The sequence below is a fragment of the Leucopleurus acutus genome, assembly GCF_964270905.1.
Source record: "Leucopleurus acutus genome assembly, chromosome: X".
NCBI lineage: Eukaryota > Metazoa > Chordata > Mammalia > Artiodactyla > Delphinidae > Leucopleurus > Leucopleurus acutus.
The window spans coordinates 46,701,734-46,723,258 of NC_139148.1; the positions used below are offsets into that span (position 1 = coordinate 46,701,734).

At 40.8% G+C, this 21,525-nt stretch overlaps 1 protein-coding gene across 2 annotated transcripts in view; it reads right to left on the reverse strand.

Annotated features, from left to right (window-relative positions):
• Positions 1-20,521, reverse strand: part of FAM120C (family with sequence similarity 120 member C) — a 135,545-nt gene extending 115,024 nt beyond the window's left edge. For both annotated transcript variants that reach the window (XM_082864605.1, XM_082864606.1), the window contains exon 1: positions 19,831-20,521. In XM_082864605.1, the coding sequence (XP_082720731.1) occupies positions 19,831-20,517 (687 nt within the window). In that variant the 5' untranslated portion in view covers positions 20,518-20,521. The remainder of the gene's footprint in view (positions 1-19,830) is intronic.
• Positions 20,522-21,525: the final 1,004 nt, after the last annotated feature.

Consider the following 21,525-nt stretch of genomic DNA (forward strand, 5'->3'; position numbering starts at 1 on the left):
AGTATGGAGGTTCCTTAAAAAATTAAAAATAGAGCTACCATATGATCCAGCAAGCCCACTACTGGGCATATACCCTGAGAAAACCATAATTCAAAAAGAGTCATGTACCCCAATGTTCATTGCAGCAGTATTTACAATAGCCAGGACATGGAAGGAACCTAAGTGTTCATCTACAGATGAATGGATAAAGAAGATGTGGCACATGTATACAGTGGAATACTACTCAGCCATAAAAGGAAACAAAATTGAGTTATTTGTAGTGAGGTGGATGGACCTATAGTCTGTCATACAGAGTGTAAGAAGTCAGAAAAAGAAAAACAAATACCATATGTTAACACATATATATGGAATCTAAAAAAAAAAATGGTTCCTAAGAACCTAGGGGCAGGAGAGGAATAAAGACACAGACGTACAGAATGGACCTGAGGACATGGGGAGGGGGAAGGGTAATCTGGGAAGAAGTGAGAGAGTGCAATTGACATATGTACACTACCAAATGTAAAATAGATAGCTAGTGGGAAGCAGCTGCATAGCACAGGGAGATCAGCTCCATGCTTTGTGACCACCTGGAGGGCTGGGATAGGGAGGGTGGGAGGGAGACGCAAGAGGGAGGTGATGTGGGGATATATGTATACATATAGCTGATTAACTTTGTTATACAGCAGCAACTAACACAACATTGTAAAGCAAGTACTCTCCAGTAAAGATGTTAAAAAAAATTAAAAAAAACAACAACCTATGGATCACTGAAGAAATCAAGGAGGAAGTAAAAAAATACATAGAGATAAATGAAAATGAAAGCACAATGATCCAAACCTATGGGATACAGCAAAAGCAGTTCTAAGAAGGAAGTTTACAGCAATACAATCTTACCTCAGGAAACAAGAAAAATCTCAAATAAACAACCTAACCTTACACCTAAATCAGCCAGAGAAAGAAAAACAAACAAAACCCGAAGTTAGTAGAAGGAAAGAAATTATAAAGATCAGAGCAGAAATAAATGAAATAGACACAAAGAAAACAATGGCAAAGTTCAATGAAACTAAAAGATGGTTATTTGAAAAGATAAAGAAAATTGATAAACCTTTAGCCAGACTCATGAAGAAAAAAAGGGAGGGACTTCCCCAGTGGCGCTGTGATTAAGACTTCGTGCTCCCAATGCAGGAGGCCCGGGTTGGATCCCTGGCCAGGGAACTAGATCCCACATGCATGTCACAACTAAGAATTTGCATGCCACAACTAAGCAGTCTGCGTGCTGCAACTAAGGAGCTGGCAATCCACAACTAAGGAGCCCACGTGCCTCAACTAAAGGAGCCCATGTGCTGTAACTAAGGAGCCCGCCTGCCGCAACTAAGACCCCACACAACCAAATAAAAGAAAAAAGGAAAAGAAAGGAAAAGGACTCAGATCAATAAAATTACAAATGAAAAAGGAGAAGCTACAACTGACACCACAGAAATACAAAGGATCATAAGTGACTACTACAAACAACTGTATGCCAATAAAATAGACAACCTGGAAGAAATGGACAAATTCTTAGAAAGGTACAATCTCCCAAGACTAAACCAGGAAGAAATAGAAAATATGAACAGACAAATCACAAGCACTGAAATTGAAACTGTGGTTAAAAAACTCCCAACAAACAAAAGTCCAGGACCTGATGGCTTCACAGGCAAATTCTATCAAACATTTAGAGGAGAGCTAACACCTATCCTTTTGAAACTGTTCCAAAAAACTGCAGAGGAAGGAAAACTCCCAAACTCATCCTGTGAGGCTACCATCACCCTGATACCAAAACCAGACAAAGATACCATAAAGAAAGAAAATTATAGGTCAGTATCACTGATGAACATAGATGCAAAAATCCTCAACAAAATACTAGCAATCCGAATCCAACAATACATGAAAAGGCTCATACACCATGATCAAGTGGGATTTATCCCAGGGATGCAAGGATTTTCAAGAAGTTAGACTGTCACTGTTTGTAGATGACATGATACTATACATAGAATATCCTAAAGATGCTACCAAAAAACTACTACAGGTCATCAATGAATTAGGTAAAGTTGCAGGTTACAAAATTAATACACAGAAATCTGTTGCATTCCTGTACACTAACAATGAAAGATCAGAAAGAAAAATTCAAGAAACAACCTCATTTACCATCACATCAAAAAGAATAAAATACCTAGGAGTAAACCTACCTAAGGAAACAAAAGACCTGTACTCCAAAACCTATAAGAAGCTGATGAAGGAAATCGAGGACAACACAAACAGATGAAAAGATATACCATGTTCTTGGATTGGAAGAATTAATATTGTCAAAATGACTATACTACCAAGGCAATCTACAGATTCAATGCAATCCCTGTCAAATTTCCAATGGCATTTTTCACAGAACTAGAACAAAAAACATTAAAATCTGTATGGAGACACAAAAGACCCCGAATAGCCAAAGCAATCTTGAGAAAGAAAAATGGAGCTGGAGGAATCAGGCTCCCTGACTTCAGCCTATACTACAAAGCTACAGTCATCAAAACAGTATGGTAGTGGCACAAAAACAGATATATAAATCAATAGAACAGGATAGAAAGCCCAGAAATAAACCCACGCACCTATGGTCAATTAATCTATGACAAAGGAGGCCAAACTATACAATGGTGGAAAGATAGTCTCTTCAACAAATGGTGCTGGGAAAACTGGACAGCTACACGTAAAAAAATGAACTTAGAACACTCCCTAACACCATACACAAAAATAAACTCAAAATGGATTAAAGACCTAAATGTGAGACTGGACACTATAAAACTCGTGGATGAAAACATAGGCAGAACACTCTGACATAAACCACAGCAATATTTTTTTCAATCCGTCTCCAACAATGATGGAAATAAAAACAAAAATAAACAAATGGGACCGAATTAAACTTCAAAGCTTTTGCACAGCAAAGGAAACCACAAACAAAACGAAAAGACAACCAACAGATGGGGAGAAAATATTTGCAAATGATGTGACCAACAAGGGATTAGTCTCCAAAATTTACAAACAGCAGCTTAACATCATCAAAACAAACAACCCAATCCAAAAATGGGCAGAAGACCTAAATAGACATTTCTCCAAAGAAGACATACCGATGGCCAAGAGGCACATGAAAAGATGTTCAACATCGTAATTATTAGAGAAATGCAAATCAAAACTACAATCAGATATCACCAGTCAAAATGGCTATCATCCCAAAATCCACAAACAATAAATGCTGGAGCAGGTGTGCAGAGACGGGAACCCTCCTACACTGTTGGTGGGAATGTAAATTGGTGCAGCCACTATGGATAACAGTATGGAGGTTCCTTAAAAAAGTAAAAATAGGGCTTCCCTGGTGGCGCAGTGGTTGAGAGTCCGCCTGCCGAGGCAGGGGACGCGGGTTCGTGCCCTGGTCCGGGAGGATCCCACATGCCGCGGAGCGGCTGGGCCCATGAGCCATGGCTGCCGAGCCTGCGCGTCCGGAGCCTGTGCTCCACAACGGGAGAGGCCACAGCAGTGAGAGGCCCGCGTATCACAAAAAGAAAAAACAACAAAACTAAAAATAGAGCTACCATATGATCCAGCAATCCCACTCCTGGGCATATATCCGGAGAAAAACGTGGTTCGAAAGGATACATGTACCCCAGTGTCCATTGCAGCACTGTTTACAATAGCCAAGACATGGAAGCCACCTAACTGTCCATCGACTGAGGAATGGGTAAAGAAGATGTGGTACATATATACAAGGGAACATTACTCAGCCATTAAAATGAAAGAAATAATGCCATTTGCAGCAACATGGACAGACCTAGGGATTGTCATAATGAGTGAAGTAAGCCAGACAGAGAAAGAGAAATATCATATATCGCTTATAAGCAGAATCTAAAAGGAAATGATACAAAGGTACTTACTTACAAAACAGAAACAGATTCACAGACTTAGAGAACAAACTTATGGTTACCGGGGGAAAGGGTTGGGGGAAGGGATAGTTAGGGAATTTGGGATTGACACGTACACACGGCTATATTTAAAATGGAGGGACTTCCCTGGTGGCACAGTGGTTAAGAGTCTGCTTGTCAATGCAGGGGACACGGGTTCTAGCCCTGGTCCGGAAAGATCCCACATGCTGTGGAGCAACTAAGCCTGTGAGCCACAACTACTGAGCCCATGTGCCACAACTACTGAAGCCTGTGCGCCTAGAGTCCATGCTCTGCAACAAGAGAAGCCACCGCAGTGAGAAGCCTGTGCACCATGATGAAGAGCAGCCCCCGCTCACCACAACTTGAGAAAGCTCGTGTGCAGCAACAAAGACTGAACGCAGCCAAAAATAAATAAATAAATTTAAACGATATATCCATCTAGAACCTCAGAATGTGAATTTATTTGAAATTAGGGTCTTTGCTGATGCAATTAAGGTAAAGATCTTGAGATAAGATCATTCTGATCTAATGACAAGTGTCCTTATAAAAGAAGACTGGGGACATCCCTGGCAGTCCAGTGGTTAAGACTCTCCGCTTCCACTGCAGGGGTCACAGGTTTGATCCATGTTCGGGGAACTAAGATCCCACACGCTGCATGGCCAAAAAAAAAAAAAAAGGGTAACAAACAAGGAGCTACTGTATAGCACAGGGACCTCTGCTCAATATTATGTAACTACCTAAATGGGAAAAGAATTTGAAAAAAAAGTAGATACATGTATAAGTATAATTGAATCACTTTGCTGTACGCCTGAAACTATCACAACATTGTTAATCGACTATACTCCAATAAAAAATGAAAAGTTAAAAATATAGATCTTAAGCATATAAAAAGATAATCAAACTCACTTGTGATAAGAAAAATTAAAACAATACAGAAACATGGTATTTTGCCTATAGGATTAGCAATTACTGTATTGGTGAGGGAAACACACGCTTGCAAATATTGAAAGCAGGGGTATTAATGGTATAATCTCTAGGGAGAACATTTTGGCGAGATCTTTTAAAGTTCAAATGCACATAATTTTTGACTTTGCTTCTAGGGATTTATTTTAGATATTTAAAGCACTTGGAACAACAAAGGCAGTGCTGAAATATAAGCAGTGGCATTGCAGTTGTACAAAGTATTCACTGCAGCATTATTTGTTCTAGCTGAAAACTGGAAACAATCTAATTAAAGGACTAATTATATAAATGATAACATATGCATGCAGTGGAATAGGATGGAACTGTGAAAAATAAGGACAAACCTCTGCATACTCATATGAAAAAATCAGCATGATATATTAAATGATAATAGCAAAGTACAGAATATTATGTAAATAGTATACTATCATTTGTGGTTTTTAAAGGTATATTTGTGTGTATATAACATGTATGTATATATACAATGTATTTATATGTATAGTTATATATATTTGCTTTATATGCATAGTCTCTCTGGAAGAATACACAACAAACTGATAATACTGATCATCTCTGAGGAGGAGAAACTGGTGGCTAGGGTCAAGAGTGGAAGAGAGTTGGTTTGTTTTTTTTTGCCATGTATCTTTTTGTATATTTTGAATTTTTGTACCATGAATTGCAATATTTATTTAAAAGAGGAATTACTACTGAATAAAAGTAGAACATATTCCAGGTTAAAAAAAATTAAACAATACAGAAGGGTGTACAGTGAGAAGTAATAGCTCTCTTATCCCCATTCCCTGGAGGTAACTGCTATTCCAGGCCTCTCCCCTGAACAGTCTGATTCGCATGTCTAAGGATAGGCTGGGAATGTGTTTTTTTAAACCAATTTATTGAGGTTTATTGACATACAAAAAGCTGCACATAATTAATGTATACAACTTTATGAGTTTAGAGGTAAATATCATTACCACAGTCTACACCAGAAACATATCTATTACCTCCAAAAGTTTCCTCCTGCCTCTATTATCATTTCTTGTGATAAGTAAGAACACAAGATCTACTCTCTTAGCAAATTTTTCAGTATACAATACAATATAGGCACTATGCTGTGCAGTAGATCTCTAGGACTTATTTATCTTGTATAACCAAAATTTTATACTCTTTGACTAAAACCTCCCCATTTCCCTTTCCCACCAGCTCCTGGCAAGCACTGTTCTACTCTCTGCTTCTAAGAGTTTGACAATTTTAGACTCCTCACATAAGAGTATCATGAAGTGTTTGTCCTTTGGAGTCTGGCTCGTTTCACTCAGCATAAAGTACTCCAGGTTCATCCATGTTGTCCCAAATGGCAGGATTTCCTTGATATTCCATTGTATGAATATACCACATTTTCTTTACCCACTCATCCAACAAGAGATACTTAGGTTGCTTCCAAGAACCCTAGGTGATTGTCATGATGGAAGGCAAGTTTAAGAAACAATGCTCTCTAGTCAGATCACACAGCATGACAATTTATTCCTAGCAAAATACAATCTAGAATGACTGATGGCAATTAAATCCTGACCAAGGCAAGGAAAAAGCCTTCCAGCCACAATGCCCCTCGGAATAGCTGAGCACCCTGGCTCCATTTCCACATCTATGATGACTGCTACCCTCTGAAGCAGAATGAGTTCCTGGCCCTAATTGGTCCAGTTCAGTTGTTAACCTTGCAATTTTCCAGGAGACCTAAAATTATTTAGGTGAGATTAAACAGCAATATATGCAAACAACAAATCACAAAAGGAGCACATCTGAGCTTTAAAGAAAGTAGGAGTTGAGATCCTGAACAACTACCTATAGCTTTTAATTGCTGGCTTACTGTTCAGTCCAACAAATATGAATTGAGGGACTACTAAATGCCAGGATGCAGACAGCACAGAGTAGGCCACTTAAACGTGAGAAGCTATAAGCACCTCTGTGTACCATGGGAACACAGAAGAAAGGCATCTAACCAGTCAGTGAGGTAATGCTTTCTAGAAGAAGCAACACCTATTTATAAAACTCAAGGGAAAACAGTTCCCTGAGAAGTTTAATGTCTCATTTCCAATCACATGTAGTAGTCTACAGCACTGGCTTTCAAACTGTGCTTCCCAAACCAGGATTATGGAGAATTGGACCAAATAACCAGACAGGACAGGTACTCCTATTATTATTATTATTTCTGCGTTACACGGGCCTCTCACTGTTGTGGCCTCTCCCGTTGCGGAGCACAGGCTCCGGACGCGTAGGCTCAGCGGCCATGGCTCACGGGCCCAGCCGCTCCGTGGCATGTGGGATCCTCCCGGACAGGGGCACGAACCCGCGTCCCCTCCATCGGCAGGCGGACTCTCAAGCACTGCGCCACCAGGGAAGCCCGGTACTCCTATTTTCTCTTCAATCTGAGCTCATATTCTCCATTTTATCCATTTTATATTTTGGGTCTTTCAGAAAATATTTTATTAAAGAACATTTTCTATTAAAAGCAACTATAAGTATTTATCACTAGAATGTAGCTCCAAGAAGGCCAGGATTTCTTGGTCTGTTTTGTTTACTGCTATACCTCCAGTGCATAGAACATAGGGAATCAATGAACCATTTAGACTTTCAACCAATATTTAATGAGTAAGGCACTGATACATTCCAGGCACTGATCTAGATGTGAAGATACAATAGTGAACAGGAGCCCCAAATTCCTGTCCTCATGGAGCTGACATTCTAGTGATTAATATTTCACGATAGGCATAGGGCCATAAAGAATATCTAGATTGTAAGCCTAATAGTTGCAGTGACGGTATTATACCCATCTGGGTCTCTAGAATCCTGCCTGACCATAGAGAGCTTAATCCAGAGGCAATACCGCTTTCTGACCTCTGCAATACAACTTCCTCCAGGTAATCCCAAATGCCGTTGGGATGCTAGCCTTGCTCCCATCTACCATGTTGAATACATCAAACTGGTGTCTGACTCAGGCAGGGCTCTGTGGTCCACTTTCTCCACCTGTTCTCAATTTCCAAAGAAAAGGAAATCAGAGATGACAAGGAAGCATCACTTTATAAGAAAAGTCAAGGGGAGGATGTGTAAGTCTGCTTTAGCAATAGAAATATGGATGGTTTATATTTCAACTGCAAGGCCTATGTGCCTTGAAGTCTAATTACCTTAAAATTACAGACCAAGACTACTGTTGATGCAAATTTGCATCAACACTCTGTGGAGTTCAACAACCATTAAGAAATTAAACTGATAAACCACAAAGCTAGGAATAATGTCAAATTAAAAAGTAAGAATAGGGATTTCCCTGGTGGTCCAGTGGGTAACAATCCACCTTCCATGGGTAAGAATCCACCTTCCAATGCTGGGGATGTGGGTTCCATCCCTGATCGGGGAACTAAGATCCCACATGCCAAACTAGAGACCCTGTGTATCACAACTACAGAGCCCATGTGCTCTAATGCCTGCACGCCACATCTAGAGAGAAGCCTGCATACCGCAACAGAGACTGCATGCCGCAACTAAGACCCGATGCAGCCAAAAATAAATAAATAAATATTTTTTAAAAAATAAATAAAACATAAGAATAGCAGCAATTGAAAACCACAGTCAATTCCGGGCAACATTGACAAAGTGGCCTTGCCTCTCAGCTGTAGGAGTTTCAGTTAACTACATACACACGCACGGTAGAGTCTTTGCCATTAAATACTGCAGTCAAGCTGGAGGTGGTAGAATACTGATCCAGTGTTCAGTAAAGGCTATTAAAAGTGTTAAAATTGAGTTAATACTCAATTTTAGTACCCTTAAATTGCTCTCAGGCTGCCAAAAGCCAGCCCAGTTCTGTAGGTGAAACTGCTTGTCACATGTAAGAAAGAAGACTTAGATTTATTAAAACTGTTGTGGCTCATTTAGGGGCTGGAGACTGAGCATAACTTTTGTAATCAGCAGATACAGCAGGAACTTCAGCATCCAGTGGACCTATGCTCAAATTGAAGTGGTAGGGCAAATCATCGGCAAGTCACTTAACTTCCTCATCTATAAAATGGAGATTTTGCTATATTCCTACCTAATTGTAAGACTTTGCATGAAACTATTTATATAAAATACCTAGCATACAGGTTCTGAAAAAGTCATTCTGAAATAAAACATAGCCTGTTTATCCTGCAGAGATGAAGCCTATGGTACATATTACTCTCTGCAGGTCCTCAGAAATCATTTGAAACAAGTAGATTCCAGAATAGGCACTTGCTCTGCCCAAAGCAAAATCTTCAGTATTGAAAAATCAGAAGGTCTGATGAAAGGTATTCTTAGGAATAAGAGGAGAACAAAAGTCCAAGGTAGCTTTTGGGTTACCTTGGAAAGGAAGACAGGAGTTGCAGAGAGGACAGTGATGTTGAGAAATTTCTAAGAGTCCTTGAACCAGTGGCTGCAGCTAACATAAATGATTGAAAGTGGTTAAGAAAATCAACTGCCAGAAATTTTTTTTCCCTAAACTATGCTGTGGGTGTTAACAATATAAACATGCAAAATACTGGAGTTAACATTTTAAATTCAAAATTAAAAGCAAAAGTTCAAAATAGAAAAATTTAATCATTACATTTTTGCGTCTGATTTATTCTCCTTTGACTTGGAACAGGAGGTCTGATGTTTTTCTTATGTACCAAGAGGTCAATGTTAGGTCTTATATTTTTGCGTTACAATGTGCACTAAAGAATTTAGCCTTGAATCCTTTTACTGTGAATGATTAATTTTATCCTATTTCATAATGGAAAACAGCTGCTTAGAAATGTAGGAATTTCCAAACATATAGATGTCTTGCACAGTGTTTTTTATATTTAGGGTTACTACTCCTGAGATATTGCAGAATTCTGGTATTTCAGTGACATCATGCTTCACTTTCAGTACCATAGCACAGCAATTCAGTATCTCCACTGTAGCTATTCTTTCACACCATGAACATCAATTGAGAAAGGTTAACTGAACTATTACATTAATTCATTTTCATAGAATATAATGTCAGAAAACCTTTTCTGGAATTCAATAGACAACTCCACAATTGGGGGAATGTAATTCAGGCCATCACATTCATTTCTTGGAAACCAATTTCAGCAAAGTCAGCCAGTCTATCTCCTGCCAAATTAGTTTCCCAAAGGCATAATTTTGCTAGGAATGAGCAAATACAACCACACATTTGGAAGGTATTTCTGAACAACCTTGTTTTTATTCAAAGTGAATTGTAATGTCAACGAAACAGGTCAAATATATTATTTCAGTCATTGATGGTGTGCTGGATGCCTTTTGGATGCCGAATAAGTAATCTTTTCCAGTATCTTCAATACCATACCTCAACTAGGTCAATTAATCTCCATAATAGGGAAGATTTCCATGACATGAATCTAATAATTCACCAAGCAAAGTATTCAACTATGGTGCAAACCACAATGTTAATTACCAGTTCTTGACATGATTCATTTTGAACATTTTTGCACAAAAAGTGGAATCCTAAGGAGTGATACAATGAACAGCTTTAAGTCTTTGTAAAGTGTTTCTGAAAAAAACTGAAGTTTCCTTAAGTCCAACAGTAACACTATTGCAGAAGCACCATCTGTAGTCATATTCACTAATTTTGACCAATCTATACTAAAAATTTCAAGACTCTTCTCAACATACAAAATCCAGGTATTTCTAGATGTACCCGTCAGAGGCAAGTCCAAAAGAGTTAGACTGCATCAAAATTCTAGGTGCGGAGGTTCTTAAACTTTAGGGTGTATCAGAATCAGTTGGAGGGCTTATTAAAACAAATTAACAAGCCTCATCTCCAGTAGGTCTGGGGTAAGGCCTGAGAATCTGCATTTATAACAAGTTTCCAGGTGGTACAGTGCTGTTGATTAGAGACTATACTTTGAGAACTACTGGCTAGACACATAGCTAGGCTAAGTGTACCTTTAAATGCATAGTGTTTATATCTGCTGTAACCAGTTGTAATCTAAAACTTTACAATTTAACTTCTTGACACAATGTCACAAAAATGTTCAGCCACCAATCTTTAACATCCTGAGCAACAGTATCTACTACCTTTGCAAATGCTTGTCTATAATGTAAATTCTGCTGTACTCAACACTCTTTTCTTAAACGACTACCTACAAAAGGCTTTCAAGCCCTGGCAATTTTTTCATGTAATATATAATTGCATTTCATGGCAGTATTACTTAATTCTATCTGTATTCAAAAACAACCTATTGAAATTCCAAGCCCTTTTTAAAGTTCTTTTTGTTTCAGCACTCATAATTCTTGTATACTGGTCATATTTCTTACAACGGTTTATTTTTAAATGGTGTCTTAAATTGTAGTCTTTCAACAAACACATTTTATTTAGATATAGAGGAATACTCATCACTTCCACTAGGAAATAGGCTCCCTTTGATTTTCCTTTAAATATATGACCTTCCTGTATAGATAATTTTTCTTTTTTTCACAGATATGGGCACAAGAAATATTTCATATTCTTCAAAACTACTATAAAAAAGTACAAGCACAACAATCAGTGGTGTCTTAGTTATCTATTTCTGTATAACAAATTACCCCCAAAACTTAGTGGCTTAAAAAGCATTTATTTTCTCATAGTATCTGTGAGCGTGGCTTAACGGGGTTCTTTGGCTCAGGGTCTCTCACAGGCTGCAATCAAGGTGTCAGCTGGGGCTGCAGTCATCTCAAGACTTGGCTGGGGAAGGATCCACTTCCAAGCTCACTCATGTGGCTGTTGGCAGGATTCAGTTCCTTGTGGGCTGTTGGACTGAGGGCCTCAGTTCCTCACTGGTTGTTGGTCAGAGGCTTCCCTCAGTTACTTGTCACATGGGCTTCTCCCAAGGGCAGCCCACAACACGGCAACTTGCTTCATCAGAGTGATCAAGCAAGAAATGCCAGAGAGAGAGAAAGAGAGAGAACAAACAAGATGGAAGTCGCAGTTTCTTATAACCTAATCTTGGAAGTGACATCTCATCACTTTTGCTGTAGTCTGTTCATTAAAAGCAAGTCACTAAGTCCAGCCCACACACAGTGGGTGGAGGTAGATTAAACAAGAGTGTGAATACCAGGAGGCGGGAATCACTTGGAGCCATGTAGAAGATGGTTATCATGAAAGGCAAGTGGCACTTGGTCACTGTGTCAGGGAGACACCATGGATCGGTAGAAACTCCAATAAATGAAGACAATGTGGCTCGGCAAAAGGGGTCAACCAGTGTTGTGAGAGGATCTGATATTTCAAGAGTGGTTGGAAAGTCAGAATTCTTGGTAACGTTTCACAATTTTTAAAATGTTGGCAACAAATTCATATTTGTTAAAAAAGAAATGCGTTTGTAAAATGCAAGTTAAATGATAGAAGAAAATGAAAAATCATTCAACTAGATGATGCCTTAATATTCAACCCAAACCCACTATTTGACTTCAGATTCTGATGAACACTATTGATCAATGAAAATCAAAGAAGTTCTTTTAAAAAAATGTGTGGGGCTATGGGCTGTCAGTTTGCCATCCCTGCCATACCTTTGGGATTTTCTTTGTGGTGTAGATGAAACAAAGGTTTTGGTGTCTGAAATGCAAATTGTGGTTCTGCCACTTCCACTATGTCCTTGGGCCTATGACAAGAGCCAGAGAAAAGATATTCCGGGCTATTATTGTTAGTATTTTCTTACTTGTCTCCCCTACTAGACTATGAGCTGCTGGAGGGTTAGAAGACCCACCTGACCGCAACACTCCCTTATCTCACTTTCCTACTTCATTCTTCTGTACAGCACTTACTATACTACCTAAATACTATATATTTTGTCTTTTTATCTTGTTTATTGTCTGTCTTTCCCACTAGAATATAAACTTCATGAGGTCAGAAACCTGTCTGTTTTGGTCACTGCTTTATCTTCTCAATATTGAACTGTGCCTAGTGCACAGTAGGAGCCCATTAAACATTTGTTTAATGAATGAATTCCATTGTTTATAGTACTTAGCACAGGGTCTGGCAAGAGTAGGTGTTCAAAAAATGCTGAAAAGCATTCATTGTCCTGATAAGAGAATGGTAGGCAGATCAAGAAGTACCCTACATGCCATGCCAAGCTTAAGGCATGAGAGTGAAATGTCCATGTCCAATCTACCTGGCACACAAGTTATTTTGGTCAAAGTAACTGTAGCTGGCATATATGGCATTTACTATGTGGTATATAATGTTCTAAGCACTGTACTTATATTAAATCATTTAATACTCACAATAAAGTCTGTGATGTAGCTTTTATTACTATCCTCCTCTTCCACATGAGAAAACTGAGGCAGAGAGAGGTTAACTTGCCCACATTTATATAACTAGTAAGCAAAAGAACAAGGATTTAAACCCAGGCAGTCTGGCTCCAAGGTCTGTTCTTAGCCATTATGCTACACAAACTAAATATAAGAAAAGTGTTCTGGAAAATGTTATTAAAATGCAACTATACTGTTTTGAGAGATGTTAAAGATGAAGGATTTTGATCTCAAATATGTTTAGGTTCATATCTTGGCTCAACCACATTCCAGCAGTGCAACCTTGGGCCAGTGACTATGCTGAGCCTGTTTTTATTTTAGCTATAAAAAACGTAGATTAATACATATCCTGAAGGGTGGCTGTGATGATTAAATGACATAATGAATCTGACATAATGTGAGGTACCTAGCCCATGTGGTAGCTATTATTACTAACACCAAGGGGGAATTTATTCTATAAATGCATTGCTAAGCAGCTACAAAACTTACTTTTACTTAACAGAGTTTGGCAATTCCATTTGGAATCAAGTTAATTTACATGGAAAGAAACTATAACATTATAAAACACTGGTTCTAAATTCTTCCTTATCTGCCTTTCTCTTTCAACAACCATTATTGTATATAATGTGTCAAGCCCTAGAGCAAAATCTCTGCCCTCTTGGAACTCAATTAAAAGATAATCACAAACAAACTTCCAGTCATAAGATAAGTAAGTTCTAGGGATGTAATACATAGCATAGGGGAAAAAAAGAGAATTATAATGCGATATGAAAATACTATGAGAGAAAAAAATATGAGAGGTAAAAAGAACACTCTGGTAGCACAAGGGAAGGCATCATTTACCTTGGCTGGGAAAGATTTCATAGTGATAACTTTTGAGCAAGAATAAGTATGAATTGGCTACACAATGGTGAGAGTAAAATAAGAAAAGCACTATGTGAGAGGACATGGTATGTCTAGGAAGCCAGAAAAGTTCAGAATGGTTGGGACATTCCAACGGTTGGAACAGGTGTGGGCAAAGGTAAGCACCAAGTAAGGCTGGAGAGAGTTTGGGATCAGACTGTGAATGGCATTGTCTGCCATGCTGACAAGTCTGGGCTTAGTAGGGTAGGCAAAAAGTAGCCAGTGGGTATCTTCAGGCACAGACAAAAGTCAACTTTGGTTTTCAAAGTATCTCTGACAGCAATGTAGAAGATGGACTATGGTCCAGAGAGTGGTAAAGGAACAAGTTGAGGCAATTTTCATGGCTCAGATAAGAAATGATGGCAGCCTAAACTAGAGCAATGGGGGTGGAAGTAGCTGGACTCAGTAGACATTTCTGAGGTAGAGGTGACATGATCTAGTGACCGAGTGGATATGGGAAGTGACAGGAGAGTGAAAAATTGAGAAGAACTCCATGGTTTCTGGCTTGAAATGGATGAAAGACGACATCCATAGAAAAAGAGAACTCCAAAAATAGAACAAGTTTTTGGGGAAAATAATGAATTCCATCCTGGATATTTTTTAGTATGAGTGACCTATAAGACATCGAGTAGTAGAAAGCTGAAAAGATGTGTCAAAAGCTCATGAGAGAGCTCAGGGGTAGAGAAAGAGCTATAGGAATAATCAGAATACAGTTAACATCTAAAGCCATAATAATGGATAAGATTGCTCAGGAAATGAATGTAGAAGAATATAACTAGGACAGAAGTCTTGAGAGCACCAATGCTTAAGGAAGCAGTAAGAGGAGGAGAAAGAACTAGAGACTTATAAGGAGAATCAGAAGTGAGCTGCATCATGGAATCCAAGAAAGGAAATTCAAGGAAAGGATGGCTCATGTCAATTATCTCATAGAGGACCAATAAAGGGTAAGAATGGAAATGGTTTTGGTGCCTTCAGAATGGTGACATCACATATCAAGTGGCAACAGGCTAGGGAATAGGAACTAATACGGTCTTCTTTTTTCAAGAATAATGGTTAAAAGGGAAGAACAGGGATAAGGATAATGGCTTAAGGAAATTACAAAGTAAAGGGGAAGTTTTTGTTTTTTAAAGGTTATTTGTATACACTTACATACCTATAAGTGAAAGAAACCAGAGAGAGAGAGACTTAAAATGCAGAGAAGAAAGAGATTGCTACTTTTGAATTCCTATAATATCACTATATGACTCACTCACTTGGCACTGAGCTTACACATTTGCCTTGTACTGGCAGTATTGTACATTTAGCAATGCTGGCACAAACTAAGTGCTCAATAAATCTACTTATTATTATTTTTCTTCATGCATCTATGCATATTATCTGGCCAGTAAAAGTATACAATCTTACACAAGAATGTACAGAAAGGAAACTGTGTGGTGAAACTGTGGAAAGAGACTGAGCAATACAGATCCAGAACAGATTTTTACCCACCATTTACTAGTGTCCAGACCAAAGAAAAATCATTTCACTTCTTTGCACCTGTTATTCAACCGTTAAATGGGAAGAATATCACGCATTCTTGCAAGCTTATGAGGATTAAACAAGCTATTTAAAAAGCACTTTATATACAACTTGGTGCTCAAGAAGAAGACCTAATTACTATTATGATAATTTTTCCTACCACTAGAGCATCTAGAAGAGTCACTAACGTTTCAGGATGTGTCAATGACTGAGGATAAATAAATAATCAGGAGGCACAGCAGCCACTGCTATACTGTATTCTAGAGAACGAAAGCACAAAATGGCATCAGCTGTTGGTCAGCCTTCTCAAACTTTGCTTATTCATTTACCATCAACATGATTTCTGCCACATCCAAGTACTGAACCTTAATACTTTTCTTTAAATCAACTTACTTCTTTTTTTTTTTTTTTTGCGGTACGTGGGCCTCTCACTGTTGTGGCCTCTCCCGTTGCGGAGCACAGGCTCCGGACGCGCAGGCTCAGCGGCCATGGCTCACGGGCCTAGCCGCTCCGCGGCATGTGGGATCTTCCTGGACCGGGGCACGAACCCGTGTCCCCTGCATCGGCAGGTGGACTCTCAACCACTGCGCCACCAGGGAAGCCCCAACTTACTTCTTTAATTGGCCTCGTTCTAAAGAGTTATAGCTGTGAAACTGCGGGTTTCATGCGTTATCTTTTTTTCTAATATATATATTTAACCATTAAAACAAAGTATTCATCCCATTAACCACCCCACATCATCTTTCAAACCACATTCTAAAACTGCTTTAGGGTTGCTGTGAGACCCTTAGGAAGAGATCAGGTAGCAATTTGTGGTTTTACTTAATTTTTCTGCTACTGGCAATGATAACTTACAAAGGTTTGCAGAATGTACAAATGAAACAAACCAAATGACAAAATTCATCCCAGTTATATACCCTGAATATTTTCATGGAAAGTCCTAAATTGTCTAAAGCTAAAGAGACAGCCCAGCAATTTATCTTTTTATGTAATCCCTCCATCTCTATTTCTCTAACACAAATGAAAATGAAGATTGTGAATAAAGGCCCATCCTGTGACCTAGTCTCAAGAACAGAACCAAGGAGAGGAGAAAAACACTAGTGGGTTTTGCTCTGAAGCACTAGCATTTCAATCAAAAGATATGGTAGGCATGCAGATCATTCAAGTGAAAACCTGCTATCTCCAAGACAGTGGAACATTCCTCTGAAAAGGCAAACCACAATGAGTTATTAACCAATACCTTTCAAGTCTGTGTTACAAACCAGGAAGTTCTCCATCACTCCAACAGCAACAACAACAATCACTGACCAGAACCGGGAGAGAAAACTTCACTCACTGATAACAGCTACAGATACTTTACATATGCACTTTTGGAGCCAGTCTTAAATCCACTATGTTAAGAGCCACACTACACACTTTTAAAAAGTCACTCCTACAATGCATTCTTAGATCACTAACCTTTTCATTCAGGGAAAAAAATGTATCCTGCACCTAAAATATACAAGTTATTATGGAGACTATGAAAAGATAAGAGTTTGTTTATAATCTAGCATGGGGAACAAGACATGTATTTCACAAACGGTGGCACTCATGACTGAAGAGAGCTGCTGGGAAATTTCCCCCCAACATTTTATTAAGAAAAACTTTAAACATATAGCAAAGTTGAAATAATTTTACAGTGAACATTAGAAAAGTCACGACTGATATTCTACCATTTTTACTACATTTGCTTTATCACCTATCAATCCATCTTATTTTTTTACAAACTGCTGGGATTTTAAAAATAAGACTATGTTTAATGAAGAATCTTAGTAGGCCATATTAGGGTTGCTTCTCAAAAATTTTCACTGATGAGGTGTATGAACAAAAAAGGTGGAAAAACTCAAACCCATACTCAGTGTTGAATTCCTGCCAACCTCCAATCAAAATCTATTCAGAGCTCACAGTAGGCCATTTTGTATCTCCACATCCTTGTCCACTCTGAACCATCCTTCCCAGCCCTCCTCAAGGCTCAGTACCAATCTGTGAAACCTCCCCCAACTTTCACGCCCTCACCCAGAATTAACCAATGCCCCCTACAGGGACCACATTTTTCATCATTAGCAATTAGCTCACGGTATCTGCAACTCTTGTTTTCAGTCTGACTCTTTTACTAAACTCTGACCTCCGTGAGGGCAGGGATCCCCTTACTTCACTCTGAATCCTCAGCAACCAGTACAGTACTTAGCCTATAGCAGGCACTCAATAAATAATATAAATGAATAGCCCAGACCTCTCTTTACCCAGGAGCCAAGGAAGATTTTAGTCCAGTGTGGGAATGATTTAATCACACCGGCACTTTAGAATGATTCATCTTAGAGCACCGTTGTTAAGAGCATGAGCTTTGGAGTCAGATTGCCTGGGCATGACTCCCAGAATCCCAGCTCTGCCATTTATTGCCAGGTGACTCTGGGCAAGTTTCTAAACCTCCTGTGCCTCAGTTTCCTCATTTGAAAAACGGCTAATACTGCTTCACAGGTTATCGTGAGGATCAAATGAGATCATTTTTGTTGTTGTTGTTAAAGCACACAGATTAGCAGCTAGCACATAGTAAGCATTCCATCAATGTTAGTCACTGTTGCCGGCAACCAAGTTAATGACAATGAGGTAAAAAGTCCTTAAAGCTCGAGTGGTAGCAGTGAAAACAAAGTGGAAAGAATGGCCATAAAAGAAGAATCTACTGAAAAATGCTCAGTCAGGAAGGCAAGCAAATGAGTGTCTGACATATTTTTTCTCCTACTTTGTATGTTTGAGATAGCTCGTGATTGAATTTTTTTAAAAAAACATTAAAAACAGCTATAATTACCCAGCCTAGGCACAGATTAGATGCTGGGCACAAGGAGTCTAGCACGACTGGACTCTAGCCACAAGCTCTATGACCACTGTGAGTTTCTTTATGCAGGTCTTTCAGTCTCTCAGCTGAGATTTTTTTCATTACTCCACCCAGCACCATTTCTTTAGTTTATGATTCCCACAATTCCATATCCTATCTTCTGACTGTGCACACATCCCCAAGAGCCTTGGTTGGGGAATGGGTTTGTGGTTTTGTCCTACCCAACCCTGTACTGCTTTTCTTTTTCTTCTTCCTGCCCACCTCCTTTACTTCTCAAGCCTTGCTATTCCCTACACGTAGGAACTTGAAACCCAAGAGTATGGAAAAGCAATAGAGCAATAGCAGTTGTGCCAAGAACTGGGGTTGCTGCCAAGCTGTTCTCCAGGGCCCATATGCAGTGACCAACTACATGTAGAGATTAGATTGAACTGCCCGTGGGGCCTCACATGCTTGATATTCCCGTTTGCTTCTGTTCATTTTCTTTCTCCTGCTTAAATAAGCCTCTTCCCAAACCTGTAACCAATTCAAATCCAATTCATCCTTGAAGACCCAGGTGAGGTCCAACTTCTTCAAGGAAGCCTCCTCTGACCATTTTAGCCCACAGACATTCCCCCACACACACAAAACAGGTACCAATCTGTACCATAAAGCGTAATCACATACACATTTATACCATTAAATAAATGTTTCCTGTGTATATATTTGATTTTCCAAGGGCAGGAACCATGTCTCACATGTCTTTTAAACCCCTTACTCTTAGTGGGTTAATACTTGTTTAAAAGCGACTGAACCAGTGGGTTTGTTTGTTCGTTTGTTTAGGCTAAGGAAGGATGAGGTAGAAACATGTTGAAATGAAAGAGGTTGAATGAACAGATGGGTGCAAAAGAAGCACTGGTTCAAAATTCGGGGAAAAGCTGTAGAAGAAAGGTGCTCAATTAACACGTTTAACTGATTTGCTGCAAGGTTGGAAAAAGACACAGAAGAGAGATGTCAACTGGAAAAATCTGGAAAATGGCATTTCAGCTTGAGGCAGAAGACAGCAGGAGAAAGATGGGGCTACAAAACAAATTCTGCTAAAGCCTAGGGATAGGCCAATTGGATAAAGGGGGTTATTGGGATGACATGGGTAGAGATGTGGTTATGCAGGTGAGCGAATCGGTAGGGCGTGGTATGAAGGGTTGGGTAGATGGATAAAATGATCGAGGGTAGTTAGGCAAGTGGGTTAGCTGACTGGGCGCTGAGTGGGTGGATGGGAGACAGGTAAGTGGGTGGGTGGTTAGGTGTTTAGTTGGGAGGGAATAGGTGTGGGGCGTATTATTTAAGATCCGGCCCCTCCCTCACCTTGACCCGGAAGCGGATGAGCGCTAGCCTCACGCAGTGGCTCAGGCAGGCCGGTGGCAGGAACCAGGCCCGTGGAGGAGGGGTGCCCTTGTTGCCCACGTGTCCCACGATCAGTTGCGCTGTCTGCCGCTCGGCCTGGCACCGACGGCCCCACTCGGCCAGCCGGTCCTTGCCCAGGCCCCCGGGGAACATGACCACCAGCTCCAAGCCGTCGCCGCCGGGATAGGCACAAGCCTGACATAGCGCTGACAAGTAGCCCAGCATGGCGTTCCATTGGCCGCCACACACCCAATCCGTCTGGTAGCCGCCATAAAGCCGAGGCAGCGCTGAGCCCGCGTCCACCAGCACCCGGGCCCCGGGCAGCGGAGGGGGCGGCGGCGGCGGGTGCAGCCCGGGGTGCGCCTGGCCGTGATGGTGGAAGTGGTGAGCGGGGTGATGGTGCCGAGTCGGCCCCGCGCCCCCGGAGTAGGCACCCAAGGCAGCGGGCGCGAGCGGCGGTTGCAGAGGCGCGGAGCCCCTGGCGGCGCGTGGAGCCCCGGGCGCTAGGGTTGCTGTAGGCGGCAGCGGGCGATGCTGCTGTTGCTGCTGCTGGCGCGAGACCGTACGCGCGAGTTTGAGGAGGTCCACGGGCACAACAGCCCCGGGACAGCGCTTCTCCAGGAACTCTTGGAAGCCCTGGACGCCCATGCTTCGTCGGTGGGCAGACGAGACGGCGGCTGCGCGAGCAGGCTAGGCGGCGATCTGGGCGCGAAGCTGGGGGCGGGCGCGTGCGCACTCCGTGGGGGGCGAGGGGGCGGGCAAAGGATTCCCGAGGGGCGGGGTGAGCTAGCGAGGGAATAAGGGAGGCGTGGGGAGGAGACCACAGACTGGATTTGGGTGGAGAGGAGTGGTGAGGCCGACCGGACTCACGAGAGGCTGGGAGGATAAAAGCGATGACGGCCTCTAGTCACTTCTCTCTTATCCCTCTATGGCCGCTCTTCACCGCTTCAAAAGGGGTGAAGCCTCTTACTTCTACCTCCAGGAGCCACGTTACCGCGTCTTCTCTATGGTACACGCTTTCTAGCTGGAGGAGGGGGAGCGGGGCGGGGCATTCTGGGAGTTGTAGTCTCCTCTACGGCCTCGGGATACAGTGTTGGAACAAGATTACCACCCCTGTCAGCCCTTGCATTCACTGGGTCTCAAGGGGAGGGGCGTGATATGCGTTTAGGATTTGCACTCCAGCTCTTCGCATCCACCGAGTTGCTTCAGGCTATTTACCGCCTTTCCCAAGAAAAGGAGTTGGGGGGGAGTGATGCATCATGGGAAAGGAAGTAGAGTGGTTTAATTGAATTCAGCTAAAGTATGCTAAAATTTCCCAGGAGGAAGAATTTTCCTTTGGGGGGAGGGAATAATGTGCGTAGCTTTTAATGAATGAGAAAGGACACATATGAAACGTAAAAATAATAACCACCATTTCTGTAACAATCCACTTAACTTTTAGCTACTGTAATTCTTTGAGGAAGAGTTCTTGGCCCCAGTTTATGAATGGTGAAAATTGTATAATTTATTTGCCCAAGGCAATGCAGAGACAAAGTGAAATCGAATATCCATTGTACTCAGGAGCTCTTTGGTCAGGGAGATAAGCACCAACACGAGTTAAGCTACAAGTTGTACCTTTCTGGTACTCACTGAGCTACAATGTCCTATGGTTAGGAC